The sequence below is a fragment of the Hypomesus nipponensis genome, chromosome 2 (assembly GCF_054491055.1).
Source record: "Hypomesus nipponensis isolate SF chromosome 2, ASM5449105v1, whole genome shotgun sequence".
NCBI lineage: Eukaryota > Metazoa > Chordata > Actinopteri > Osmeriformes > Osmeridae > Hypomesus > Hypomesus nipponensis.
Genome location: NC_140362.1, coordinates 23,044,872 through 23,070,152, shown reverse-complemented (window position 1 = coordinate 23,070,152; position 25,281 = coordinate 23,044,872). Strand labels below are relative to the sequence as shown.

Sequence of the window (25,281 nt, the reverse complement as noted above, 5' to 3'; positions counted from 1 at the left end):
ATAAACAAACCCGCGTTACAACTTAGACAAGCATCATTACTGACACAGTCACGGACGGACGGAACACAATTCTAGCACACAGGACTTTATTCTACTCAACTTTAGATTAGCCTACTTAAAAGAAAAAGAAAACAACATAGTTTCCTTCCGCGGCATACTCCTTTGTTATTATAATAAGTGATATGTTTTATATTAGTCCTTTTTGATAACAATACTGGGACCATTCACATGTGACTTTATATGCGAGGTTAATATCATATGTAAAGACGGAACCGCTACAGCAAACAAGTAAGTAGCAGCCTTTGCTTCTGAGAATGAATGGGTTTTCTTTTATACTCTAAGGAGAACATTATGCCCACAGAAAAACGTCAATAATTGTGATCTGTTTGTGAATGTGACCTTAAGTCTTTTGAATTGTTGTTTGTTTGTTTGTTTGTTTAAATCGTTGTTCTTAACTTCCTCGTGCATGGTGACCTGTTGCTTCTGCGAGCCCGGCTCAAGAGAGAGTGTGTCGGTGTAGACTGGTCTGTGTGTGGCTTTAGTGTCTCCGGGGGTAGATGGAGCCGAATTTGAATTTAATTTGCCCAAGGAAAGGTGTCATATTCTTTCTGGTTGTCATGGTAATGTTATACGTTTCACCCATACAATGAAGAGGGGCCAGAACAGCGAGAAATCCTCCAAGCCCGCGACTGAGAACAGAGAAGCTTTTTGGGATGTTACTTTTTCTGCAGGCGTTTTCTTAGCAAAGGTTTTATATCATTTAAATGAATTGAATAATGTGTGTGCGTGTGTGTGTGCGTGTGTGTGTGTGTGTGTGTGTGTGTGTGTGTGTGTGTGTGTGTGTGTGTGTGTGTGTGTGTGTGTGTGTGTGTGTGTGAGAGAGAGAGAGAGAGAGAGAGAGAGAGAAGTACATTGATGTAGCCTGACACAAAAAGAAACAAAACATTGTCTGAAATGCTTGTTGAATTGTAATGTTGAGACTACCCTCTATTGACCCTCTATTAGTTTTAACTTTTAGATGTTATCCTAAGAGTTTAATACCACAAACATGTAGATATTTTTCCAGGAGTATTTGTTTTAATATATCTACCACAACCTGCATCTTTTCAGGTAATATTTGGGCACGCGTTGTGATAGTAAAAACGTTGGTCATTGTTTTATAAACAGGCCACACATGTATCGATCAATGGAGGGCAAGATGCATGTCCCGAGACCAACCGTAAATGTCAGCTGTCATCCTGGCAAACCCACAAGGACTAACAACTGGACTTCCCAGTCTGCTGAAAAATAAATCAGTTTTTCACTAAAACCAGACCCAACTGTTTAGCACTCAACTTGCCCGAGGTTAAGTTTTGTGCAAATTGTCTTAAAGGGTGTATTTTATCAGCCCAAACATGCCTTGGCTAGTCCAACATACAGGCCTACCTAGGACTGAGTCAGATTAAATTACAAGTTTTAAAGACTGATCGTTTCTCATTCTCTCTCTCTTTCTCGGTTCTGTCTCTTTCTGTGTGTGTGTGTGTGTGTGTGTGTGTGTGTGTGTGTTTGCGTGTGTGATGACAGTTCTTACTCCTGACAGTCTCGCTCTCATGGCTAATTTACTGTACTTATATATTTCTCTCGCTCTTTTTATCTCTCTTCTTTTCTTTTTATGTTTGCTGGAAGCCTCGCACTGTCTGGCTTATTGGCGCGGGGGGCTACCGGCGCTCCAGGGCGCGTGCTTTAGAGCTCCCTCACCGTTCTCTAGGTTACCGGTGAGCAAGACCCCAATGTACCGGCACCCACCGGTCGGCAGGAAAGAGACGGATACAGAGAAATAAAGAGTAGACCCTGGACCCCTGTGTTTTGACATGAACATAAACGGGTTATATAATATGGCACTATAAACAGACACATCGGGTAACCTTCAGTGCATGCTATGTAGGTCCTGGACAACGTCGAAATAGCCAAGAAAAAAACGGAACATATTAAGAATGAGCTCCAAGGCAAATGTATAATCGACATTTCCTCTACTTGATGCGCTTGCTGTCAAAGACGAGTGAATCAAGAGAGAAGACGCTAAGTTCAAGTCAGGCAATAATTGATTTTCAAAGTAAACGTCTTCAAACATGAAGTCAGATGACTAGTTGTTATTTAGTTTTACTCTGATCTTCCGGTGGCAGTCTGAAAGCAGTTGGCAGAAGTAGCCTATCAATTGTAGTAATTGTGTCTTAAATTCGGATTTGAAAACATCTACCGTCCAAGACAAGTTGGGGACAGAGTCAGGCGAATGATTTCATCTGGGGTGAAACAGGGTTCTAGAGAAGAGAATCCTGGTGATGGTAGAGGTAAGCAATAGAGACGTGGGGAGGGCAGGGAGACAGAGATCCCGTATTGTCTTTCGGGGTCATGAGCAGCAGAAAGGGGGCGCTCGGAGCTTTGAAATTCCCTCGTGCGCTCCACAGCAGCGAGGTGCGCGAGACCCGAACTGTGCTTTGCGGCTTTATGGTGCTTTGGGAAATCAGATGGGTGTCATTCTGGATATTCAGTACCGGACTCTGAGGCCTGATCATAAAATACCACAAGGTTAAATCAAGAACATTTTAAATGTTTCTGAATATTTATTTATGACCACAAAATGATTGCTCAATAATCGAATTGATTCGTTTGGTTGTCAATCGTTCCCCAAAGAGTGCCTTTCCAAAAGTCAAAATTATATTAAGCCTATTTTGTTGTGCATGACAACGCTGTAACGGTATAGCAATAGATTTCCACTCAATAGCCTAGAGTATTTAATTCCATGTTTTTTTATGTAATCTTATGGTGACGGCTTATGTAGCCTGTTTGAATTTAATGTAGAATTGTGCATTATTATTGTAGGTTAGTGCCGTTAAAAAGGTCGGCGTGGGGCATTTGCTACATGTGCTGCTATATTTTAGTCAGTTTAACTATTTTTTCCTTTCATTTTCTGTTACAGAAACTGAAAACATACACGTTTTATCCTCGGATTAATTACAACGCCTCTCCTCTGTGCAATATCTCTTTATTAAAATAAGTTTGATCGTGTAAACTTGTGGTATAGATAGTGTAAACTGGTGGTATAATCTATCTATAATCTTTTAGGTTTGTTTACAATCCTCCACTTTGTTTCCGTCTGAGTCATTCCGGGACTCCGCGTGCCTGTGGTTTGATGTTCGTGACCCGTTTGTCTTTTCTCTAGACCGTGGTTCGGAAGAGCACGCGCTGCCGAGCTCAGAGCCCCAGCGACCGGACAGTTCCTCCATCGATCCAGCTGAGACCTGCTCTCTACAGGAGCGCTGTCCACGCCATAGCCGTGCAAGCCCCCATCACCGGATACCCAGCATCATTCAGCGCGAAGCTTTCTCACCAGGTATGCTCGAGTCCCGCAGCCCATCTCCTCTTCTAATATCAGTCTCTTGGTGCTCTTGGTGCTTAAGCTCGCGCCCTCCTTATACAGACTTTTTTTTATCCTGCAGACTATAAATAAATTTTCATATCACCATTATATACTATATTTCTTAAATACGATAAACTTAACAAACAAATATTTTTGTCTTTGATTTTAAATATAAAATCAAATGTATGTGTGCTCGTGTGTGTCTGTGTTTCTGTCAACAGGCGCCGATAGGCCTGTAGTAGCGAGTCATGTCCATCTAGATATAGGCCTGTAGTAGCGAGTTTAAATGTTCATCTAGATATAGGCCTGTAGTAGCGAGTTTAAATGTCCATCTAGATATAGGCCTGTAGTAGCGAGTTTAAATGTCCATCTAGATATAGGACTGTAGTAGCGAGTTTAAATGTCCATCTAGATGTGGCATCTGTTAACCGACATAGATAAAAGTCACATTAAGTAGCCTACAAAAGCAGGACAAGAAATCAAATAAATGCAATCTGTAGCCTAGATATCGATCCGCCAAATTACGCAATGAGATTAAATGTCTTCAAACCATTGAGACAAAAATAAATTACCCAAATGAAGCATGTGGTTGTTTTTCTCCGATTTTCAAAGAGGTTAAATGTGGTGTATGGACACGTGGCAGTCTCTAATTTGCGGTGAGACGTGACCACAGTTATATTAAATATATTATATACATTTATATATAGGCCGATATATGCGTTCACCTGCATTTTGTATCTCTAACCCTTCTCTTGAAACCATCATATGGTGTGTTAAATGGCACATTGTCCAAAAGCCACAGTCAAAGATTGAATGATTCTCCCTTTGTCACTGCACTTTATGTGTATGTGTGTATTAGAGAGAGACAAAAAGGTTGAATTTAACATACCATATTATTTTGATGTTGTAGTCCATTGAATAAAAAATAAATTATTTACTATTTATTGATAAGAGCTTGATTAGCAGAATGTTTGTTCTTATGTCTGCACATCATGTTTTGTTTGCTAGATCTATGGCATTCTGACAATGAACAAACGCGCTCAGTTATTGGAACAGCTGCAGTTTGTCCAGTTGAAATGTTCATCTCGAGGTTAGAAACTGCCCCTTCCTGTCTGTCCACCAGTCCTGTCTGATTCTGCTTGCTGTCCCCTGTCCTCCCAACAATTCTCACTCTCTTTCACACACATACACACACACACATACACACACACACAGACACAGACACACACGTACACGCACGCGTGCACGCGCGCACACACACACACTTACAGACACACCCAAACACAGTACACACCCACGCACACACGTACACACACACATACACTTCCATACATTTACAGATACAGCATGAACACTTAGTCTTCACTGGTGTGCTGCTGGATGGTCAATAGAACCTACCTGTCTTTGCTAGAGAAAGCCCTGCTCTCTCGACAGGTGTCTGTGTGCATGTACACAGAATGGCAGAGTTCAGCTTCATCAGACATGAACGTGTATGTTTGTATGTACACTTACAGTTCAAGCTGACCTACGTCAAAGGAGGACTGTTCGGGTAAATATATCAGCCAGATTGGGTTTACATTATCACAGTATCTATCTTTCAGTCAAATACTATACCCAGGTGAGGTCAATACAAACACACACACACACTTGTGTTAAAACGCACGTAAACACACCTTGTTAATCACACACTGAGATGAAGTTCCTTCACACTTTGGTTATGACTCAGGATGAATGAGTGTCATTAAATAACAGGTTTTTAAAATCATGGTTGGAAGCAATTTAAAGAGAGAGAAGTATGACAAGTGAGGTTCAGTGTTGTTAGCCAATGAACTGCTGCTCTACAGCCCACGTTCATCACGCTCACCTTTCTGTCTTGGGCTTTTCTGACACTCTGTCTGTGTGCTGCTCTGCAGCCCACGTGCATCACACTCAACTTTCTGTCTGTGTGCTGCTCGGATGCCTCTGAAGTGGCGAAATGACGTCATGTGACGCGCGTGCATGTGTCTTTCCGCGTAGGTGGTAGAAGAGCTGCCTGGTCATTCGCAAGGCCGTCATAGAAATAAAACCCAGGTGATGACGTTATAAAACCGAGGTGATGACGTTAAAGCGCGTCTGGCTTTACTCGCCCACCAGAGTTCCAGATTCGGTGAATGAGTAGAACGCGCGCGACCCATTTCCTGATATTTTTTTACTTAACTGTCGCTTGACCCCGTGTCCGGTCAGCACGGGGCGCACTTGGCAAATCACCGTGACATGTAGATTAGTGTCCTTGATAAAGATCTTTCTCCGAGTCTTTGAATAACTGTAGAGACTTTGTCCTTAGGTAGACATAGTCATCAGATATGATTTGATTGTCTTTGGAACTACTTTTAATGAACGCCTCACTCCCCTTACTCAGTCTTTATCATGGGATAATTATATATTTTCTGTGCCCAAGACATGCATGTGCACAATTTTTATGGATTAAATTGATTTGAGAAAGTAAGCACGCATATTTAATAACAAGGCCTGTAAAACAAATACTTTTGCTATTAGGAAGTAGGCCTAACTATAGTATTTAATGTGTACACTTGCTTTGTAGTATTATGTTTATTATTGACCATGGACTTCTTACAGAAACGCGAACTCCAGCTGATGCCGCCTGTGCGTGAGCTATGTGGGTTTGTGTGTTTTTCGGAGAGGAAGCCGACTCGGTGAACGGCAGTGATATGGCCCATATTAGTCTACATTTATATGACGCGTGGGGAATGAGGGCGATTACGACAACGCACGCTGAGCGTCAACGGGAGCCGCGCTCTGTTGACAGTTCCCTGCTTGAGGGCGATGAGCAAACATCGCAAACCCTAGGTGCCGTGGCACTCACGACTGATTACACATACACGCACGCACGCACACATTCAAATAGGTAAAACAGCAAACCACTTCAGTTGCCATACAGGTGTGTGTTTGTTATGTAACGCTCCTGCTGCTCCTGCTGTTGGATGTGGCTTACATTTCTGAAGATTTCTGATAGAATTTAAAAAACACATTCACTCTATTAAACTACTACAATAAAAAAAAATCTCCCGCCAATCAGTCATTTAATTGAATTTAGTATATGTCACTGCAGCCATGCTGTAAAAAAGTCCCTTGATAGCATTTGCAGTGTCTGTGTGCTTGTGTGTGTGTGTGTCATGAGTGTTTGCGTGCGTGAGTGTCTGTGTGTAACTGTGTGTGTGTGTCTGTGTTTGTTAAGGGTCCAACATCAGGCGGGAGTCAGTCTATCTGCCTCTCTTCAACTGCATCAGAAATAGGAATCACGCACGCACACACACACACACAGCCACATGGCCACACTTACACAACTAAGAAGTACAGTATAGTCCTTATTACTGTAGTATTGTCACAGTAAATCATTTAATTGTTAAACAAACAGTAATTGTTTAATTTGTTGTTTAATCGGGTGGAATCTCTGTCTAAATATTCACTGTGTGTGTGGCCATTTTGTCAAATGATTTGAAGATTAAGTTTGAGCTTCAGGGACAAATAAGCAAACATCAACTGTAAATCAACAAGTAAATGTTCCAAACCCTCCCTTCATATGCTCCAAACCCTCCCTTCACATGTGACTGAACACAAGCCAGGTTTCCTCAGCACTGCAGGTCACCATGTACACCAGCTGACAATTTATAAATGGTTTATAACCTGACATATGTCCTATCATAGATGTGTTTGATTGAAGCACTCCGTTATGTTGAACCCTCCTGCACCTCCTGGTCCAGGGGTCACCTCATACTGAATGTGTTCTATGGTTATGGCTGGAGTTGTGGGGTTATGTCTAGTTGTGCTTATTTATGGGTTATTGAGTGGTGTTGTCTGACCCTACACCTGTGGTTAGGGTGGTTTCTGCCTCTCATCTGCCTTTCATCCTCACAATCATAATTGGCTAAAAGTGTTGGAGCTTGATACTAACAACTTACCAACAATGTGCTTGTTTGTCTAACAATTAATCAAATGTAAAAAAATTTTTTTTGACCATTTTACTCTCTTTCTCTCTCTCTCTCTCTCTCTCTCTCTCTCTCTCTCTCTCTCTCTCTCTCTCTCTCTCTCTCTCTCTCTCTCTCTCTCTCTCTCTCTCTCTCCCTCCCCCCTCTCCATAGACATGCCCTGTGTGCAGGCTCAGTATGGGCCCGCCCCTCCCGGCTCTGCCTACTCTGGCCAGTCCTTCGGTTACCCGGGCGACAGCTACAGCTCTGACCTCATGACCCCAGACTACACCAAGCTGGACCTGGGCGGGGGGGACATCTCAGCTGCAGCGACCACATCCCTGCCCAGCTTCAACGTGTTTGTGGAGGGCAGCTACGAGCCCAAGTCGTCCTGCCTGTATCAGACGCCCTCCCACAGACCCACCATCAAGAAGGAGGAGGATAGCTACCCCTCAGCCCCCACTCTGGAGGCCATGTCCTCCTCTTCCATGTACTTTAAACAGTCCCCCCCTTCCACCCCCACCACTCCCTCTCTGCCCCCCCAGCCAGGTACCTCCTTCCTCTGGGAGGACCACTCCCTGGGCCCATCCAGCCACCCCCACCTGGAATCCCTGGGCTCTGGTCCCCTCAAGTCCCCCCGCTTCTCCCACTTCTATCAGCACTCGCCCCCCCACAGCGGGGGCACCGTAGGGGGGTACGAGGGGCTGGGGGGTGGGCTTGCACGCTCCTCCTCCTCTTCCTCCTCCTCATCCTCCTCAGCTCCCCACCCCCATGGTCCGCCTCTGGAGCAACACATGTACCAGCTGCACCGCGGGGCCGGGGGCAGCAGCCTGGCCTTCCGCTCACTGGCTCTGGGTCCTTGTGCCACCCTGCTGGGGGACAGCCTGCCCTCGCCCCCCCCACGGGGCCCCCCGGGGGAGGGCACCTGTGCTGTGTGTGGAGACAACGCTGCCTGCCAGCACTACGGGGTTCGTACCTGTGAGGGCTGCAAAGGCTTCTTCAAGGTAAAGTCACCTGGCCACCTGGCAACTCGCCCTCTCTGTGCCACTCTCTCCTCTCTGATCTCTCACTCGGTCTCCTCTTTCCCTTCCTTCCTTCCTTCCCCCCACCCCCCCCCCCTCTCTCTCCTCTCTCTCTCTCCTCTCTCCCTCCTTTCCTCACCATTACCTCAGTTGGTACTTCATGAGGCCAGCTCAGGTCCTATGGCTGGCCTTAGTGCCATTGTTCAGCTCAACTCCTCTTTGAAAGCTGGAGTTCTCTCTGAGCTGCTGTCCTACACTCACGTGTGTTCTGCAGGGTGGTAGGGATTCCTTTTCTCTGTCTCTCTTTCAGTCTCATTCTGTGTCTTTGTCTGCCTTTTCACTTTCTTTCTCTCGCTCTCTTTTTCTCTCTGTATCTCTTGCTCTCTCTCTCTCTTTCTCTGTCTTCACTGAGTGCTCTCTAAATCGTCCCAGAGGCGTTACCAAGGCACAAGGTGCCTGTGAGGGTCGTCTCCCACAGCGACCAGCACAGCAGAGTGTGTGTGTATGTGTGTGTGTTGCATGACTGCAGGGTTTGTTAAAAATATGTGTCCTCCCAGAGACAACCAAGGATTTGGTTGGCAAGACACACACACACGCACACGCACACACACGCACACACACGCACACACACACACACACACATGCATACTTCGTCAGAGAGAGATCGCAAAACAACATTAGAATATTGACTCTAATAGCCTGTCAATATTTTGGTTGACGTGAGTCATTTCTTCTCATCAAACATTAAATTACTTGGATGACTGTTCTCTCACATCCTATATTACGCATCCCACTCACACATACGTACGTACACACACATATACACACAGATACATACACACATATATATAGACACATACGTACACACACATATACACACACATACGTACACACACATACTTACACAAGGAACCATTTAAGGATGATACTGTTAGTCTGATTTTAGTCTGAGGCATTTTCAAAGTGTACTAATATTTTTTCAAACACTTAAGTGCAAAAGGTTTACAGTGATTTCACTCAGTATTATTATAGATTTGTTTATATTTTTTGAATAATTTGCAGACTTCTGATTTGGTGCTCACTGAAACATGTCACAAAAAACAATGGATTTTTAAGACTTTATATGTTATAGAGAGTTAGGAGAGAAGTTAGGAGAAACTTAGTGAACGAATGCAGTAAAAGTGTTTGTGAGAGAGAGAGAGAGAGAGAGAGAGAGAGAGAGAGAGAGAGAGAGAGAGAGAGAAAAAGAAAGAGAGAGAAATAGATTGAGAGAGAGGGAGAGAGAGAGAGAGAGAGAGAGAGAGAGAGAGAGAGAGAGAGAGAGAGAGAGAGAGAGTAAAAGAAGGACGAAGAGTGCAAACACAGAGATAATTGAATAACGCCTCTGGTAGGTGGAAATGAATTATCCCTCTTTTCAATTAGTTTCACAATTTGTTTTTATTTAGTAATTAATGAAACAGCGTCTGGTGGCAGCAAGCTTCAGGCTGTGTGTTAGCTACACAAGTCAGCACACAGCCTGTCAGAGATCACTAATGTCTGCTACACACACACACACACACACACACATAAACAGACTCTCTCACACTCCAATGCACATGAACATATACACGTATAGACACACACACACAATTAAACGAACACATGCAAAAACATTCATACACATCCAGATTTTAATCAGCCATAGACCATTTGGACAACATTATTTGGATTTACTTGTTTACCATTGAATCGGTCAGGAAACTTTGAATGCTGGTATTTACAAAGTCTTAACCAGAACACAGAAAGTGTTATGTACTGTTCATTGCATTTTGTATCAAATTTTGAACTAATTATATCTAATCTAGTGTATGATTTCATAGTAGTGTTATTATGGATCCATTGTTATATAATTTGAAAACATTTGCACTAATGCCAAATTAAAGTAATTTTCCCTTGAATAAGCATTAATTTGCTGTCAGTTAAATATATATTTTTTCCTCACAACGAACCTGGTAGGTACTGTAGAGTTTCCTATTGATATGTTAATGGACACTATGAATTTTAGTTGTTCTGGAACATTATTTCAAAATCAGAATAGGAGGAGTAGGAGTTAATGTTTTTGTAGTAACTACGTTCAATATCGTAGTCTTATGTTAGTGGACCCTAAATGGCCCCATAAATTACACATAATGTACCAGCATAAATAGTGAGGGAAAGAGACAAAGGAAGAGAGAGAAAGAGAGAGAGGAGAGAGAAAGAGGGAGAGAGAGAAAGAAAGACATCAAGAGGCTGGATATAGAGAGAACGTAAAACCAACAGAACCAAGGAAGCATTACTCCAACCAGTCATTGAGAGGTGAAGGGAACTAACCAATAACACACACACACATATATAGATATACACACACATGCAGGCATGTGAACCCTGAAGCATGTTCCTGTACAGCAATCTCACTGTCCCAAACACCACCCCCATACATTGTAAGATAACTACATTATTTAAAAAAGAATTAAATGAATCATGAATAGATAAATAAATAAATGCTAATCTGCCCCAGCACTTTTAATTAGAGACGGACAGCAGTGCAGTAACAGTCATACTGCCTGGAGAGAGAGAGAGAGAGAGAGAGAGAGAGAGAGAGAGAGAGAGAGAGAGAGAGACAGAGAGAGAGAGAGAGAGAGACAGAGAGAGAGAGAGAGAGAGAGAGAGAGAGAGAGAGAGAGAGAGAGAGAGAGAGAGAGAGAGAGAGAGAGAGAGAGAGAGAGAGCTGTCTGATAGGCCATGATAAGTGGGGGAGGAGGGTCCCCAAAGGCTTTCAATTTAAGCTTGGGCTATTAGCACATGTTACATGTCATGAATCTGCTTCAGCAAGCCTCAGCCCAACCTTTGAGAACACCCATGGTGTGTGCGTGTGTGCGTGTGTGTGTGTGTGTGTGTGTGTGTGTGTGTGTGTAAAAAAAGACTCTCTGTACCTCTTTTCTCCCAGATTCTTGTTTACCCAGCTAGCACAGTCAGCCCTGCCTAGTCCTAGTCCTAGTCCTAGTCCTGGTTCTGCTACAGGTCCTAGTCCTAGTCCTAGTCCTGGTTCTGCTACAGGTCCTAGTCCTAGTCCTAGTCCTAGTCCTAGTCCTAGTCCTAGTCCTAGTCCTAGTCCTGGTCCTGGTCCTCGTCCACCCCAGCCAGAACAATCAGCCTTTATTCAATTTCCACTTCTGAAAACCTTGTCTGGAGGTTGAACTTAGTCACCACATTTAGAATCATATTTCTGTTATGCTTATTAATTAGTGCTAATTACCCAGAAATTTGAAATGAATTTTTATTAAATCCGTATATCTGCAGATATGGAGTTATTTTAGGAAGGAGACACAGCAATTAATGTGTTTGTTTTACATTTGATACATTGATTCATGTGCTCTTTCTGCCTCTCACTCTATCTCTCACACACACCCACAAACACACATTAGCAGTTCAACAAACAGATATTATATATCAACATTTTGTTTTTAAAAACTGCCTCTGAGACCAGGAACTTGAAGCCCCAATAAACAGACTGATCACGTGATCCTCCACTGCCCTCCTCATCTTATCAGTGTGTGTGTTCGTGTGTGTGTGCACATGCCTCCTGCCTTCTGGTCTATTGATGAGCATCAGCGATGAGTGAGTTAGGCTGCATTAGCCGTGATGCGTGGCGTCTGAGCTTTGACGCCAGTCACGCTGCACCCAAGACTGTTCTCTCTCCAGGTCCCAGACAACGTCCACGCGCAGCCACAGCCAGAGGAACAGGACACAACGTACACTCATAAGAGCTCAGTTCATCAGAATCGGATCCATTTATTAGAGATGAAGGGGTTCTAGGAAACATACAGCCATGACTAGATCAGGCTTAGGGTCACACTCCTTCAGGGAGAGAAATCTACAAAATCAACATTCCTCAGAAATGGTTCAGTATTGAGTTTTACAGCAACTCTTAAGGCAACACAGTAAACAACGGGGGAGTTCTGTCGAGGCAGTTTTTAAAACGGGTAAAGATTTTCTGAAAAGGCGTTGCAAGTTTTCATGAGCATACCTGTGCTTGGTAGAAATGGAGACGTGTGAGAATTTTGAAATTTAAATTATGTGTGCAAATTATCACAATAACGGACCAATAACGGATGTATGATATTTCGATGTATCTGTTTTTATTGACTTATGTCTTTGCAGGGGTTTATGCTATCTTAAGCATCTTCATCGAATATTGATATTATTTTTGTCAAATTTTCTATCGAAACAAAACCCTAATAGGATGATTTAGGTAATAGAAGCAAAGCAAGAATAGCTGCGTGTCCGTACGGACTGCGTCAGGATTGTGCGGCTGCGCTCAGCGTGTTAAGTTTAGGCTAAACTTAAAGGATGCAATTCTCTACAACCAGGTTAGCTTTAGTTGGCTAATGACCATTACTAACTTATCCCCGCGCACATGGGTCATTGACAATTTAAGAGATGAGAGCGAGACCGTCACGGCGATCAGGGGTGCCATGGCAACCTCTCTCATCCCGCGCTGGCCTCCATTACGCGCCAGTTCCGCCCTTACGCCGGAGCATATGGAATAATTGGTGTGTTATTGGTCTCCCGGGGGAATAGGCATGTGTGGCGCGAGGGGTTCCTAATTGGATTTATTTGTTTTGATGTGTTTTAGAGGCGTTAACGAACGAGACTCCCTAACTCCCCCTTTCTCTCTCTCTCTCTCTCTCTCTCTCTCTCTCTCTCTCTCAAAATCTCTCTCTTACACACACACCCACACTAAAACGGTTCACTGGTGCGCATTCATGTGGTTCAATGAGTAACAAATGTTCACCCAGAACTGACCGTTTTTATGGACTTAAACTGCTCATAAGTCTCAGGACGTCTTGATGTTGGAGCAAATGTGATTCCTAAATAGTTTTACAGGCCGCATATGCAACTGGTTTGTGTATTTGATGTGTAGTCCGGCTCAGCTGTGTCAGTCAGCGGTTAGGTGCAGAGCCTCAGTCTTCAGCGCGCGCACAGCGCACGGACATCTCAATACAGGCTTCTGTTGTGTCTTCTTCACAAGGGGAGCGCGCCCGGCCAAGCGCGGCCCGTTTCTGATTTCATTTTAATAAGGTCAGTAATAATCGCGCGAGCCAGCCGAGTAGAAAACAGTTCCCGCGGGGCCCATTGAGAGGCGCGATGCGCGAGGCCCCGGAGGTGCCATGAGCTGACCCGCGAGCTTCACAAACAATCTGATCATGCAGCTTTGTGGCCGCTGTCTCTTGTCTCGCGGGACCCGGCTCGGCACGCCAGGCGCTCAGCCCCATTGTCAGCGGTGGCGCTAATAAAATTGTCCCTCCTGCAGGCGAGGCATGTTAGGAAATTAATTTTATCTAATTATACTGATGTCACCGCCGCCTTTCAGAGCGTAATTAAAATTTGACCTGCGAGTTTCCGCTTTCTTTCTTCGCTGGAGAGAAAAAAACACGAATTGGATTAAGTAAATCAAGTGTTTTGGCGGCTGATTGTGTCTCTCCTCCGGTGTGTGTTCAGTTGCCTCGGCTGATACGGTTATTTGTGTGTCTCCCGCAGCGAACTGTGCAAAAGAATGCCAAGTATGTGTGTCTGGCCAGTAAAAACTGCCCGGTGGACAAGAGGAGACGTAACCGCTGCCAGTACTGTCGCTTCCAGAAGTGCCTCAGCGTTGGCATGGTGAAGGAAGGTAACTTAACATCCACCAGCACGCCATCACTCACTTGTGTAGCTTATATCCTGTACAACCCCCCACCCTCTTAATCAAGTCAATTTGACTGACCCCCTGATATCCATGGTGACAGCTTTGTGTATATCTGTAATCAGAGTCTGATTGCCCGGTAATGGCCTGGCCTATTGCACAGTCACACAGGTGGTCCAATACAACACTCCACAAAGTCACTGATAGTTCATCTCATTCTCACTGGAGCTGATCCTTATTCATCACCCCAACACCAATGTTTACTGGTGGTGATGGGTGTGCTGGTCTAGGACCGGGCTTGGGTCTGGGTCTGGTGCTACACCCACCAGTGCTGGAGTTCACCAGTGCTGGAGTTCACCAGTGCTGGAGTTCACCAGTGCTGGAGTTCACCAGTGCTGGAGTTCACCAGTGCTGGACCAGTGTCTGGGGGACAAGTTGTCTGAAGCAGTTACAGACTGCAACTCACTTAGTTAGTGTATTCAGTCCTATGACCGTGTCTCTGTCTGTCACACACTGATGTCCTCTCTCACTCTCTGCTCTCACATTAAGTGATTCACTGCACACTCCACTGCCCTCTGCTGGTCACAGAGAGAGAGACAACTCAGGGATCTGAGATGTGGATCTGAGATGTGGATCTGAGATGTGGATCTGAGATGTGGATCTGAGATGTGGATCTGAGATGTGGATCTGAGATGTGGATCTGAGATGTGGATCTTTAGTATCTGTCTTCAGAGTGGATCACTCTAGTGGTTTCACTGTTCACTCCTCTCCTGCCCTCCGTCTCTATCCCTGGGTTCCTCTCTCATTTTCATTGTCTCTCTCTCTCTTGTCTGGTGTTGGATTCTGATCTCTATCTTTCTCCTCTCTCTTCTCAGTGGTGCGCACTGACAACCTGAAGGGGCGTCGCGGCCGCCTGCCCTCCAAACCAAAGAGCCCCCTGCAGACCGAGTCGTCCCCCCCGTCCCCCCCCCTCAGCCTACTCTCCGCCCTGCTCAGGGCCTACTCCCACTGCACCCCCCGCGAGCTGGACTACAGCCAGGTACGACTCACCCTCCCACTCACAAGTCCACCACCGTGGTGCTCTGAGACCCAGGGAGCTGGAGAGGATGGAGTGTCTATCTAAACATATCTCTCTCTCTCTCTCTCTCTCTCTTTCTGTCTTTCTCTCTTTCTACCTGCCTTTCTCTTTCCCTATTTCTCTTCTCTCTCTTTCTCTGTCTATCTCTCTTCCTATCTGTTTCTCTCTGTTTCTCTCCTGTTTGGGGATGCATTAGACGTGTTTGTGTCTTCAGTGTTTTACTGTTTAGTTTTTTTATTGATGTATTGTTGTGCTATCTGGACCATGTGATACGGAGCATAGTGTTAGGGTTATATATATGTGATACGGAGCATAGTGTAGTGTCCAGTAATACAAGTGTGTTAAAACTCTCTCTCCTCTCTCTTTCTCTCTTTGTTTTTCTATCTGTGTCTCTTTTTCTTTCTATCTCTCTCTCTTTCTCCATATCCCATAGTTTAGTGCGGCGGATCCTCCCTCCTCCTTGTCGGACGCCCAGCACATCCAGCTGTTCTATAGGCTTCTCACTGCCTCCATGGATACCACACGTTGCTGGGCTGACCGGCTTCCGGGCTTCTCCGAGCTCAACCGCGACGACCAGAGCCTGCTCATTGACTCCGCCTTCCTGGAGTTGTTCGTGCTGCGATTGGCCCACAGGTGATGTTGCCATAACTACGTGCTGATGATCTTGACATGTGTTCATAACACTGTGGTGATGTCCGTGAGTTTCACCATGTCACTGTGCAAACATGTCAACATAGGGTCTAGAGGTCTACTGGTCTACAGGTCTACTGGTCTACTGGTCTACAGGGCTACAGGGCTACAGGGCTGAGGTAGTGTGGTAGTGTGGTAGTGAGGTAGTGAGGTAGTGAGGTAGTGAGGTAGTGTGGTAGGGAGGTAGTGTGGTAGGGAGGTAGTGAGGTAGTGAGGTAGTGAGGTAGTGAGGTAGGGAGGTAGTGAGGTAGTAAGGTAGTAAGGTAGTGAGGTAGTGTGGTAGTGAGGTAGTGTGGTAGGGAGGTAGATAGGTAGTGTGGTAGTAAGGTAGTGAGGTAGTGAGGTAGGGAGGTAGTGTGGTAGTGAGGTAGTGAGGTAGGGAGGTAGTGTGGTAGTGAGGTAGTGAGGTAGTGTGGTAGTGAGGTAGGGAGGTAGTGTGGTAGGGAGGTAGTGAAGTAGTGTGGTAGTGAGGTAGTGAGGTAGTAAGGTAGTGAGGTAGTGTGGTAGTGAGGTAGTGAGGTAGTGAGGTAGTGTGGTAGTGAGGTAGTGAGGTAGTGAGGTAGTGTGGTAGTGAGGTAGGGAGGTAGTGAGGTAGGGAGGTAGTGAGGTAATGAGGTTGCGAGGTAGTAAGGTAGTGTGGTAGTGAGGTTGTGAGGTAATGAGGTAATGAGATAGTGTGGTAATGAGGTAGTGAGGTAGTGAGGTAATGAGGTAGTGAGGTAGTGTGGTAGTGAGGTAGTGAGGTAGTGAGGTAATGAGGTAGCGAGGTAGTAAGGAAGTGTGGTAGTGAGGTAATGAGGTAATGAGATAGTGTGGTAATGAGGTAGTGTGGTAGTGAGGTAGTGAGGTAGTGAGGTAGTGAGGTAGTGTGGTAGTGAGGTAATGAGGTAATGAGGTAATGAGATAGTGTGGTAATGAGGTAGTGTGGTAGTGAGGTAGTGAGGTAGTGAGGTAATGAGGTAGTGAGGTAATGAGGTAGTGAGGTAGTGAGGTAGTGAGGTAATGAGGTAGTGTGGTAGTGAGGTAGTGAGGTAGTGAGGTAGTGAGGTAATGAGGTAGTGTGGTAGTGAGGTAGAGAGGTAGTGAGGTAGTGTGGTAGTGAGGTAGTGAGGTAATGAGGTAATGAGGTAGTGAGGTAGTGAGGTAATGAGGTAGTGAGGTAGTGTGTGCGTGTTTATGAGTGTCCGCCCAGAGCAGTAGGAGTGAACTGACTAATCATCATATCAACAGGATTATGAATTATGAGTCCAACACCACGACAGTGGCAACACCCACAAACATCCGTCCCTTTTCTGTTATTAGTCCGTTATGTGACGCACAGTGATGGATGTGTGTGTGTTTGGGTTTGAGAGGTGTGTTGGTTTAAGCATGATGCGGCAAGAAAAAGTGACTGTAATATCAAATAATGAATGAATCCTGTGTGATGAGTCGTGATCCTAGAGAGATCATCATCATGTGATGTAGGAACTGAACCAAGCCCTTCAGCCCTTCTGTGTCTGTTTATAGGCAGTGTCAATTTTCATTTGTGTTTGTGTGTACGAGAAGGAGAGCCAGAGAGAGAAAGAGAGAAGATAAAGAAAGAAGAGAGAGTGAAAGCGAGAGAGAGACACATGAAAGACAGTAAGAGAGCAGCTGTGGAGAGATGGGATGGATACCTGCCGGGCTGTTGTCAGCAGCCCCAGAGCCGTCTGGGCTGCCGGGTTGCCAAGGGTTACCGGGCTGACCCTCTAGGGCATGTGCTTTGGTAAATTTATGGGATGGAGAGGAGGGGTTACAAGCCATCGTCTAGGGAACCAACGCAGACACACACAAAAACACTTGCAGACAAACACAGTGTGGTGTGGAACAACGTTCCCTGGTGCCCAGCCTGGAGCGCAGGTGCAGGGTGGGTAGGGGTGGGTGGTGGCAACTCAGCCCCACCAGGGGGCACCAGCCTGGGCTCCTGACTCACTCTAGGCTTGGGACTCACAGAGGCCTCTGTCCAACACACACACACACTCATGCACGCAAACACCCACCAAATCCCTCACCTCAGTATCAGCCAAACTCCCACAGCACTGGATAAGTCACATCAACGCTCTCAGAGCAGTGTTCTACCTTCTGACTCTTCCTACAAACACACACACTGACATACACACTCACACACATACACGCACACGCACACACACCCACACACTCATACACACACACACACATTACACACAAACATATGCACACACATACACACACACCCACATACACCCACACACTCACACCAGTACAGTGACTGAAGTTGTGGCTTTGTTTTGACCCTCGGCTGAACTCTGAATTTTTTAGGTTAATGTGTGTGTGTGAGATTGTGTGTGCGTTTGTGTGTGTGTGATTGTGTGTGTGGGCTGATGACAAAGTGTTTGTGTAACAAAGAGGGAGAGAGGGAGACAGCCTGCATGTGTGTGTGTGTTCAGAGAGAGGGAGAGAGACTGCACGCATGTGTGTGTGTGTGTTCAGAGAGAGAGAGGGAGAGAGACAGTATGCATGTGTGTGTGTGTTCAGAGAGAGAGAGGGAGAGAGACAGCACGCATGTGTGTGTGTGTGTTCAGAGAGAGTGCAGCATATTTGCCTCGGCCGTCAAGGCTGGCATTGCAGTTTGTGTTCCGTTTTTAAATGGTTTCCGTGGTTATTGGTCAATTACCGTGGTGACGGTGTAGTCAAGGGAGAACAAAATGTGTGGCAGAAATCCAGCAGTGAGTGATGTTTGTTTCCATCTGTCCATCCTGAGTGTGTGTGTATCCATGTGTGCATGAGTGTGTGTGTGGGTGTGTGTGTGAGTAAGTCATGGTACATCTCTTTGTAATGTCTGCTGGTGCTCGGGTGTTTACAGAGTTGCTGTTTCTCCAGCACACTTTCATCCTTCCATTCTGCCATTTCTTCTCGAGACCCATTCCTCTCTCAATCTTTCTCTAGTGCCTTCTCCTTCTCCTCCATCCATCCCTTTCCTCCCCCTTAGCTCCCCCTCTCCTCCCCTCAAAACCTTCTGCCACTGGGACACCCTCTTTCCTCAACTAGCCTGTTCTGATAAAAAACTAAAGTATAAGTGTGTGTGTGTGCGCTAAGAGGGTTGTAGTCCCTCTTAAGCTGTAATGAGGATAATTAGACACACAGTATTTCATCTCCCTCTCATAACTGCTAAACCAACAGAGAGCAAATGTTTGTACAGACTGTAATTTAAGGCTCCCCCTCTTCCCCCCTCTCTCTCTTTCTCTCTCTCTCTCTCTCTCTCTCCCTCTCTCTCTCTCTTGCTTCCCCACTTTCACTCCATCACTCTCACTCACATTGTTCTATTCTTGAATGTCTCCCCCTCCTCTTCTCCCCCCTCCTCCCCTCCTCCTCTCCTCCTCTCCTGCCCTTCTCTCCTCCTCTCCTGCCTTCCTCCTCTTCTCTCCTGCCCTCCTCTCCTGCCCTCCTCTCCTGCCTTCCTCTCCTGCCCTCCTCTCCTGCCTTCCACCTCTCCTCTCCTACCCTTCTCCTCTCTCTTCTCTCCTGTGGTGGATCCATCAGCCTTCTGCAGGATTTTTTATATGAAGGAAGCAGTGCTCGGCTGTCAATAATAAAGAACATGCATCCATCCCTCCCTCCCTCCTTCCTTCTTTTTCCCTTTGTCTCGCTCTCTCTCCCCTCTTTCTCCCCCTCTCTCTCCTTCTCCCCCCCTCTTCTCCTCTCCCTCTGTGGGGAAGAGCCATGGCTGTGTGTCGTGAGTAAATGATAGTTAAATTCATCTAAGAGGCTTTTTCATATCCTCATTAGGGGTCTGTGTTTCCACTGTGAACCACAGCCCAGGCACATTAAAGCCTCACCTAAACACACACACATACTCACACACACACATATGCATTAACACAAACATATCCACACAAATCCACACACACACTACACCAACACATACATTTACGCATACACGCACACACACAGACATGCCCACATCTATGCACACACATAAGAAACACACAATTGCAGAGCAGCAACCATCTGTGATTCTGGAACTGACTCTGAATAACTCCCAGAGGTTAGGAGCAGTAAAGAGCCCTCACAGGATAGGGGCTTTCTTACTTTGTGGCGTCAACACAGCTTGACTCCTGTGGGATCTAGATGAGACCTACATTCAATCACACACACACACACACACAAACACACACTGCTGTACTGCTGCAGCTGCCAAACACACACCCCGGCCCTGTGCCCTAACCCTTCACCTTCCCCCACACCACCACAACCAAACAGGAATGTTTTAAAATGCTATAATTTGGAAAACGCAAGCTGCATGCCTGCGTTTGATGTGCAGTGTGTGTTTAATGTGTTGTGTGCATGTGTGTCTGGGTATGTCCGTGTGTGTGTCTGGGTGTGTGTGTGTGTGTGTGCTGCCACTGTTTCTCATTTTACTAATTGTTTACTTGCTCATTGTGAACCAATAATAGAGCCTGTTTCAGTCCAGATTCATCCTCCATCAGGACTTATACTGTCCTCCTCTTCCTGTCCTCTCTTCCTGTCCTCTTCTTCCTGTCTTCCTCTTCCTGTCTTCCTCTTCCTGTCCTTCTCTTCCTGTCGTCCTCTTCCTGTCGTCCTCTTCCTGTTTTCCTCTTCCTGTCTTCCTCTTCCTGTCCTCCTCTTCCTGTCTTCCTCTTCCTGTCTTCCTCTTCCTGTCTTCCCCTTCCTGTCTTCCTCTTCCTGTCTTCCTCTTCCTGTCTTCCTCTTCCTGTCTTCCCCTTCCTGTCTTCCTCTTCCTGTCTTCCCCTTCCTGTCTTCCTCTTCCTGTCTTCCTCTTCCTGTCTTCCTCTTCCTGTCTTCCCCTTCCTGTCTTCCTCTTCCTGTCCTCCTCTTCCTGTCTTCCTCTTCCTGTCCTTGTCTTCCTGTCCTCCTCTTCCTGACTTCCTCTTACTGTCCTTCTGTTCCTGTCTTCCTCTTCCTGTCTTCCTCTTCCTGTCCTCCTCTTCTGTATTGTGGATTGAATTTGAAGCACACTGAAATTCACTTGAATCCACAGATGTTACAACGGAAACAATTCCATCTATCTGGTATGTCCAGATTTAATCTACTATCTAGATTTTTAACTCATTTGTCTCCCTCTCTTATTTCCTCCCTCCCTCCCTCAGATCAATGTTGACGGAGGATAAGTTGGTGTTCTGTAACGGCTTGGTGCTGCACAGGTTCCAGTGCCTTCGTGGGTTTGGAGAGTGGTTGGACTCCATCAGAGACTTGTCCTCCCACCTCCAGAGCCTCAACCTAGACGGCTCGGTCTTTGCCTGCCTGGCGGCGCTGGTGCTACTTACAGGTAGGAAGCTCCACACACCACCCTGGAGCTGGAGTCAACTTGGTTCCCTGTACATTCACACCGTGCTGTCATAAACTGAGAATTACATGGTGAAACTATCCGTTTGAGGCTCCTTAGCTTGGAATTGGACCATCCCGGGTCCACTTTTGCTCCTGCAGTTGTCCTTGAACACACACACACCTACACACACATACGGTCACACTCACACACCTTTGTCGTGTAGGTACACCTGATATCCAAATACATCTGCTGCACAGGCTAAACACCTGTCTTTTTAATCAGTTTGTAGTAAGTGTGAACAGCATGTGTGTGTGTCTGTGTGTGCAACACATGGTTGTTAAGTGATTGACAGGTGTTTGCTGGTGAAAAAAAGGAGCAGAGCAGAAATAGATCATCTAATATCATTCACCAATTGAGACCATTTTCCCTTTTTTGACCACAGACTCAGAGGTTAGGTAATATCAAATGAACCATCCACTCTTCCCCATGCCTACACCTCACCTCCCTCCTTCCCCCCGTCCTCTCCTCCAGTCCCCTCCCCCCTCCTGACCCCCACTCCCTCCAACCCTCCCTGGGGAAGCACTTAACTCCGTGCCGGATCGACCGGCCCACCGTCGAGACCAGCTCCAGAATGGCGTCGGCACTGTTCTCAGTGGCATTCTGCCACCTCGGCACAGCACAGCACAAACTGCCACTGTAGAACCACCAGAGCCACACAGCCATCGACCGTGCCAGAGTGGCCTCTGCAGAAAGACAGCCATCGATCCCTCCCCAGGACCTCTCGCTCTCACAGAGAGAGGAGGGATAGAGAGGCGTGAGAGAGAGAAAGAGAGCGAGCATAAGAGGCGTGAAATCTGAAGTGAAAGGGGAGGATGTAGAGACATGGCCACCCCAGACATAGAACAGACAAAAGAGTCACATAAACAAACAATAAATAAGCTCGGTGATAATAGACGCCTCAAACCGAGTTTCAACCCCTGTAGTACATACATGTGCACAGGGGACACATCCCAACACACTATGCAAACACACACATCTCACACACACACACATCTCACGCACACACACATCTCACACACACACACATCTCACACACACACACTCACTCAGAAATACCTTCGGTTGCCATGACAGCTCGTGTTTGTTTCACGCTAATGAAATAAAACTTCAAAATATGAAATTAGAATAAAGTCCTACTGGATAAGGAGCAAAGAACACACACATTATCACATCTCGGTCTTTCATACACACTCGTTTGGTGTGTGCATGGGTGCGTTTGCGTGTGTGTCGTTTTTACATTTACATTTAGTTATTTAGCAGATGCTCTTATCCAGAGTGACTTACAGTAAGTACAGGGACATTTCCCCGTGGCAAGTAGAGTGAAGTGCCTTGCCCAAGGACACAACGTCATTTGGCGCTGCCGTGAATTGAACCAGCAACCTTCGGATTACTAGACCAATTCCCTAACCACTCTGCCACCTTTTGTGTGTGTGTGCTTGTGTGTGTGTGTGCTTGTGTGTGTGTGTGTGTGTGCTTGTGTGTGTATGTGCTTGTGTGTGTGTGTGCTTGTGTGTGTGTGCTTGTGTGCGTGTGACGGCAGAACACCCTGTACTAAATACAATGAGTTAGTGTGACATTAGTGACCCTCACCATAGTCTGCTGAGGGGGACAACAGGGTTGCTATGGGCAGCTGAGTGTGTATGTTTGTGTGTCTAATCTCATTGGCTGCTCACAGTCCAGAATAATCAGCTAATTGTTGAGTACTTGTGTTTATGTCAACCTCTTAAAAGAGATTGAATATTTGTGTTTGTGTGTGTGGTTTTTGTATGTGAGCATGTGATTGTGTTTATTTGTGTATGTCTGTGTGAGAGTGTGTGTGTGTGTGTGCAGGACTGTGTGTGGGTGTGTGACTACATAGGTCTTATTGGGTTAAGGTGTTTATTGATCTGAAGTGAGCAAGAGAGGTTAAAGCCTGTTCAGAACACAAGCCATACAAACTAATGAGACGGAATTCAATATAAAATAAGATGCTATTTCAGCTGGGCTAGCTGGGTTGTCGGTGTGTTTTTTGTATCTCTGTCTGCTTGTGTCTTTTTTCCCAACACATCCCAACACGTTTGTGGACATCTCTATTTTTACTTCATCTCCCTCTCCCTCTCTCTCTCTCTACAGAGCAGGTGCCTGGTCTGAAGGACTCCAAGCGTGTTGAGGAGCTGCAGAATAAGGTGATCTGTTGCCTTAGAGACCATCTGGGCTTTGGCCCCTCCTCTTCATCTAAAGCCACACCCCCTCTCAGCCGTGTGCTGGGCTTGAAGGCGGAGCTTCGCTCCCAGAGGACCCAGGGCCTCCAGCGCATCTTCTACCTGAAGCTGGAGGATCTTGTCCCGCCCCCTCCCCTTATTGACAGGTTCTTGGACACTTTGCCCTACTGACGCTGGCTGCTCTGCCACCACCTGTAAACGCACACGTCCTGTTTGAGCCTTGTTGCCAGGAGCGCACAGATGCCTCCAGACTGAAGGTACTCACAACCTCTGATCTGCACAGAGCCAGGACAGCCAAACGGAACGCTTTCACACGAAAGGGCAACCAATCAAAGATGCTTTTCACTCAAAAGGACAACCTATCAGATTGCTTTTCACACAGACTTAATAAAATGCTTTACCAATTCTTTTTTTATTACATCCTTTGATTTTTGTTTTTTATTTGAGGGAGGACATCTGAGGAAGGAAAAAAAAGATAAAACTGAAAAGTTACCAAAAAAATCTCCCTCTCCTCCCTCCGTCTGTGTTGAGTCTCATTTCACTTTGAGGAAGATGACAGCGTTTGTGAAGCCAGTGTGTGGCTGAGCGCTGGCCTGCTTCTCTGCTCTGTGGATCAGGAGGGCCGGCGGGGGCTGGACCAGACTGCTGCACAGCCCCCTGCTGGGTCCTACATGCTCTCCTGTATACAGGATGGAAGGGGATGTTTTCTCATTAAATTGTATTGTCAGCAAATGGCCACATTCAGCATGAACACGTTAAAAACACAGCAGTACACGATGTGTGTTTGTGAGCGTAGACACACGATGGAATCTTCTACAGAACACATGAAATCACAGAATAAACACGTTGGAGTGATTAAAGCTCTGGTATCTAAGTGCAATTTCTTAAGTGCTGTCTTATTAAACAAGGACAAAGGTTTAATTTCAAACTCTAAATTATGTAAATACTAATAAGAATGGAACTCAGAGAAAGACAGTCTGCCCATGAGAGACAGTCTTCCCAGAGAGACACAGTCTGCCCAGAGAGATAGTCTGCCTAGAGAGACACAGTCTGTTCAGAGACACAGTTTGCCCAGAGATAGACAGTCTGCCTAGAGAGACACAGTCTGTTCAGAGACACAGTCTGCCCAGAGATAGACAGTCTGCCTAGAGAGACACAGTCTGTTCAGAGACACAGTCTGTTCAGAGAGAGACAGTCTGCCCAGACATAGACAGTCTTCCCAGAGAGACACAGTCTGCCCAGAGATAGACAGTCTGCCCAGACAGAGACACAGTCTGCCCAGAGAGAGACAGTCTGTCCAGAGAGACAGTCTGCCCAGGCGTACCAGACTTCAACCTGCTGTCGGGTTTTTTGTCTTTAAGTCATTTTTTAATCAAGATTTGAGTATAACTATGGAGGAATGAACGTGAGCATAATTTTGCTTTTAAAACATTTGCTGTTCTCTGAGAGGAACATGAGGAAGAAGAGGAGGAAGAGGAGGCAGGTAGCTTGACACCAGAAGAAGACAGGCAAAACATTCCGCAGTCATGCTCTTTTTCTATGTTTATATAGCAGAGGCCGTGTGAGGGTGTGGAGGATGTGGTACTGTGAGGGGCAGGATCACATGCATGGTGTGTTGTAAGATGGACTATGCTATCATGGCCTCCTGCTCTTACGGTCTTGTCTCATAGTGGCTCCAGGCCTTCACCACACACTAACACACTCACTGCAGCAGTTTCAAATAAGACTTAAGCAAATTCTAGAGTTATAAATAAATATATATATATATATATACAAAACTAATATTTTGAAGTGTTTTTAGCTTTTTCAAATATTGTGGTACAAGTTGTGCATTGTTTTTTGAAGAATAGAAACAAAAACAA

General features: G+C 45.9%; 1 protein-coding gene across 4 annotated transcripts; it reads left to right on the top strand.

Annotated features, from left to right (window-relative positions):
* On the top strand, window positions 1-24,279 carry nr4a3 (nuclear receptor subfamily 4, group A, member 3). 4 transcript variants are annotated; one of them, XM_084669124.1, is made up of 10 exons: window positions 1-288; window positions 1,168-1,754; window positions 3,200-3,370; window positions 4,406-4,487; window positions 7,537-8,366; window positions 13,944-14,073; window positions 14,961-15,124; window positions 15,597-15,796; window positions 20,980-21,158; window positions 23,331-24,279. In XM_084669124.1, exons 2-10 carry the CDS (start codon window positions 1,557-1,559, stop codon window positions 23,588-23,590), a joined length of 2,214 nt encoding a protein of 737 aa, XP_084525250.1. In that variant the 5' UTR covers window positions 1-288; window positions 1,168-1,556; the 3' UTR covers window positions 23,591-24,279. The 4 variants fall into 4 exon arrangements, with proteins under 4 accessions (XP_084525250.1, XP_084525249.1, XP_084525251.1 ...); XM_084669123.1 differs by having other exon boundaries at window positions 653-1,754; XM_084669125.1 differs by having other exon boundaries at window positions 218-288; window positions 1,666-1,754.
* Window positions 24,280-25,281: the final 1,002 nt, after the last annotated feature.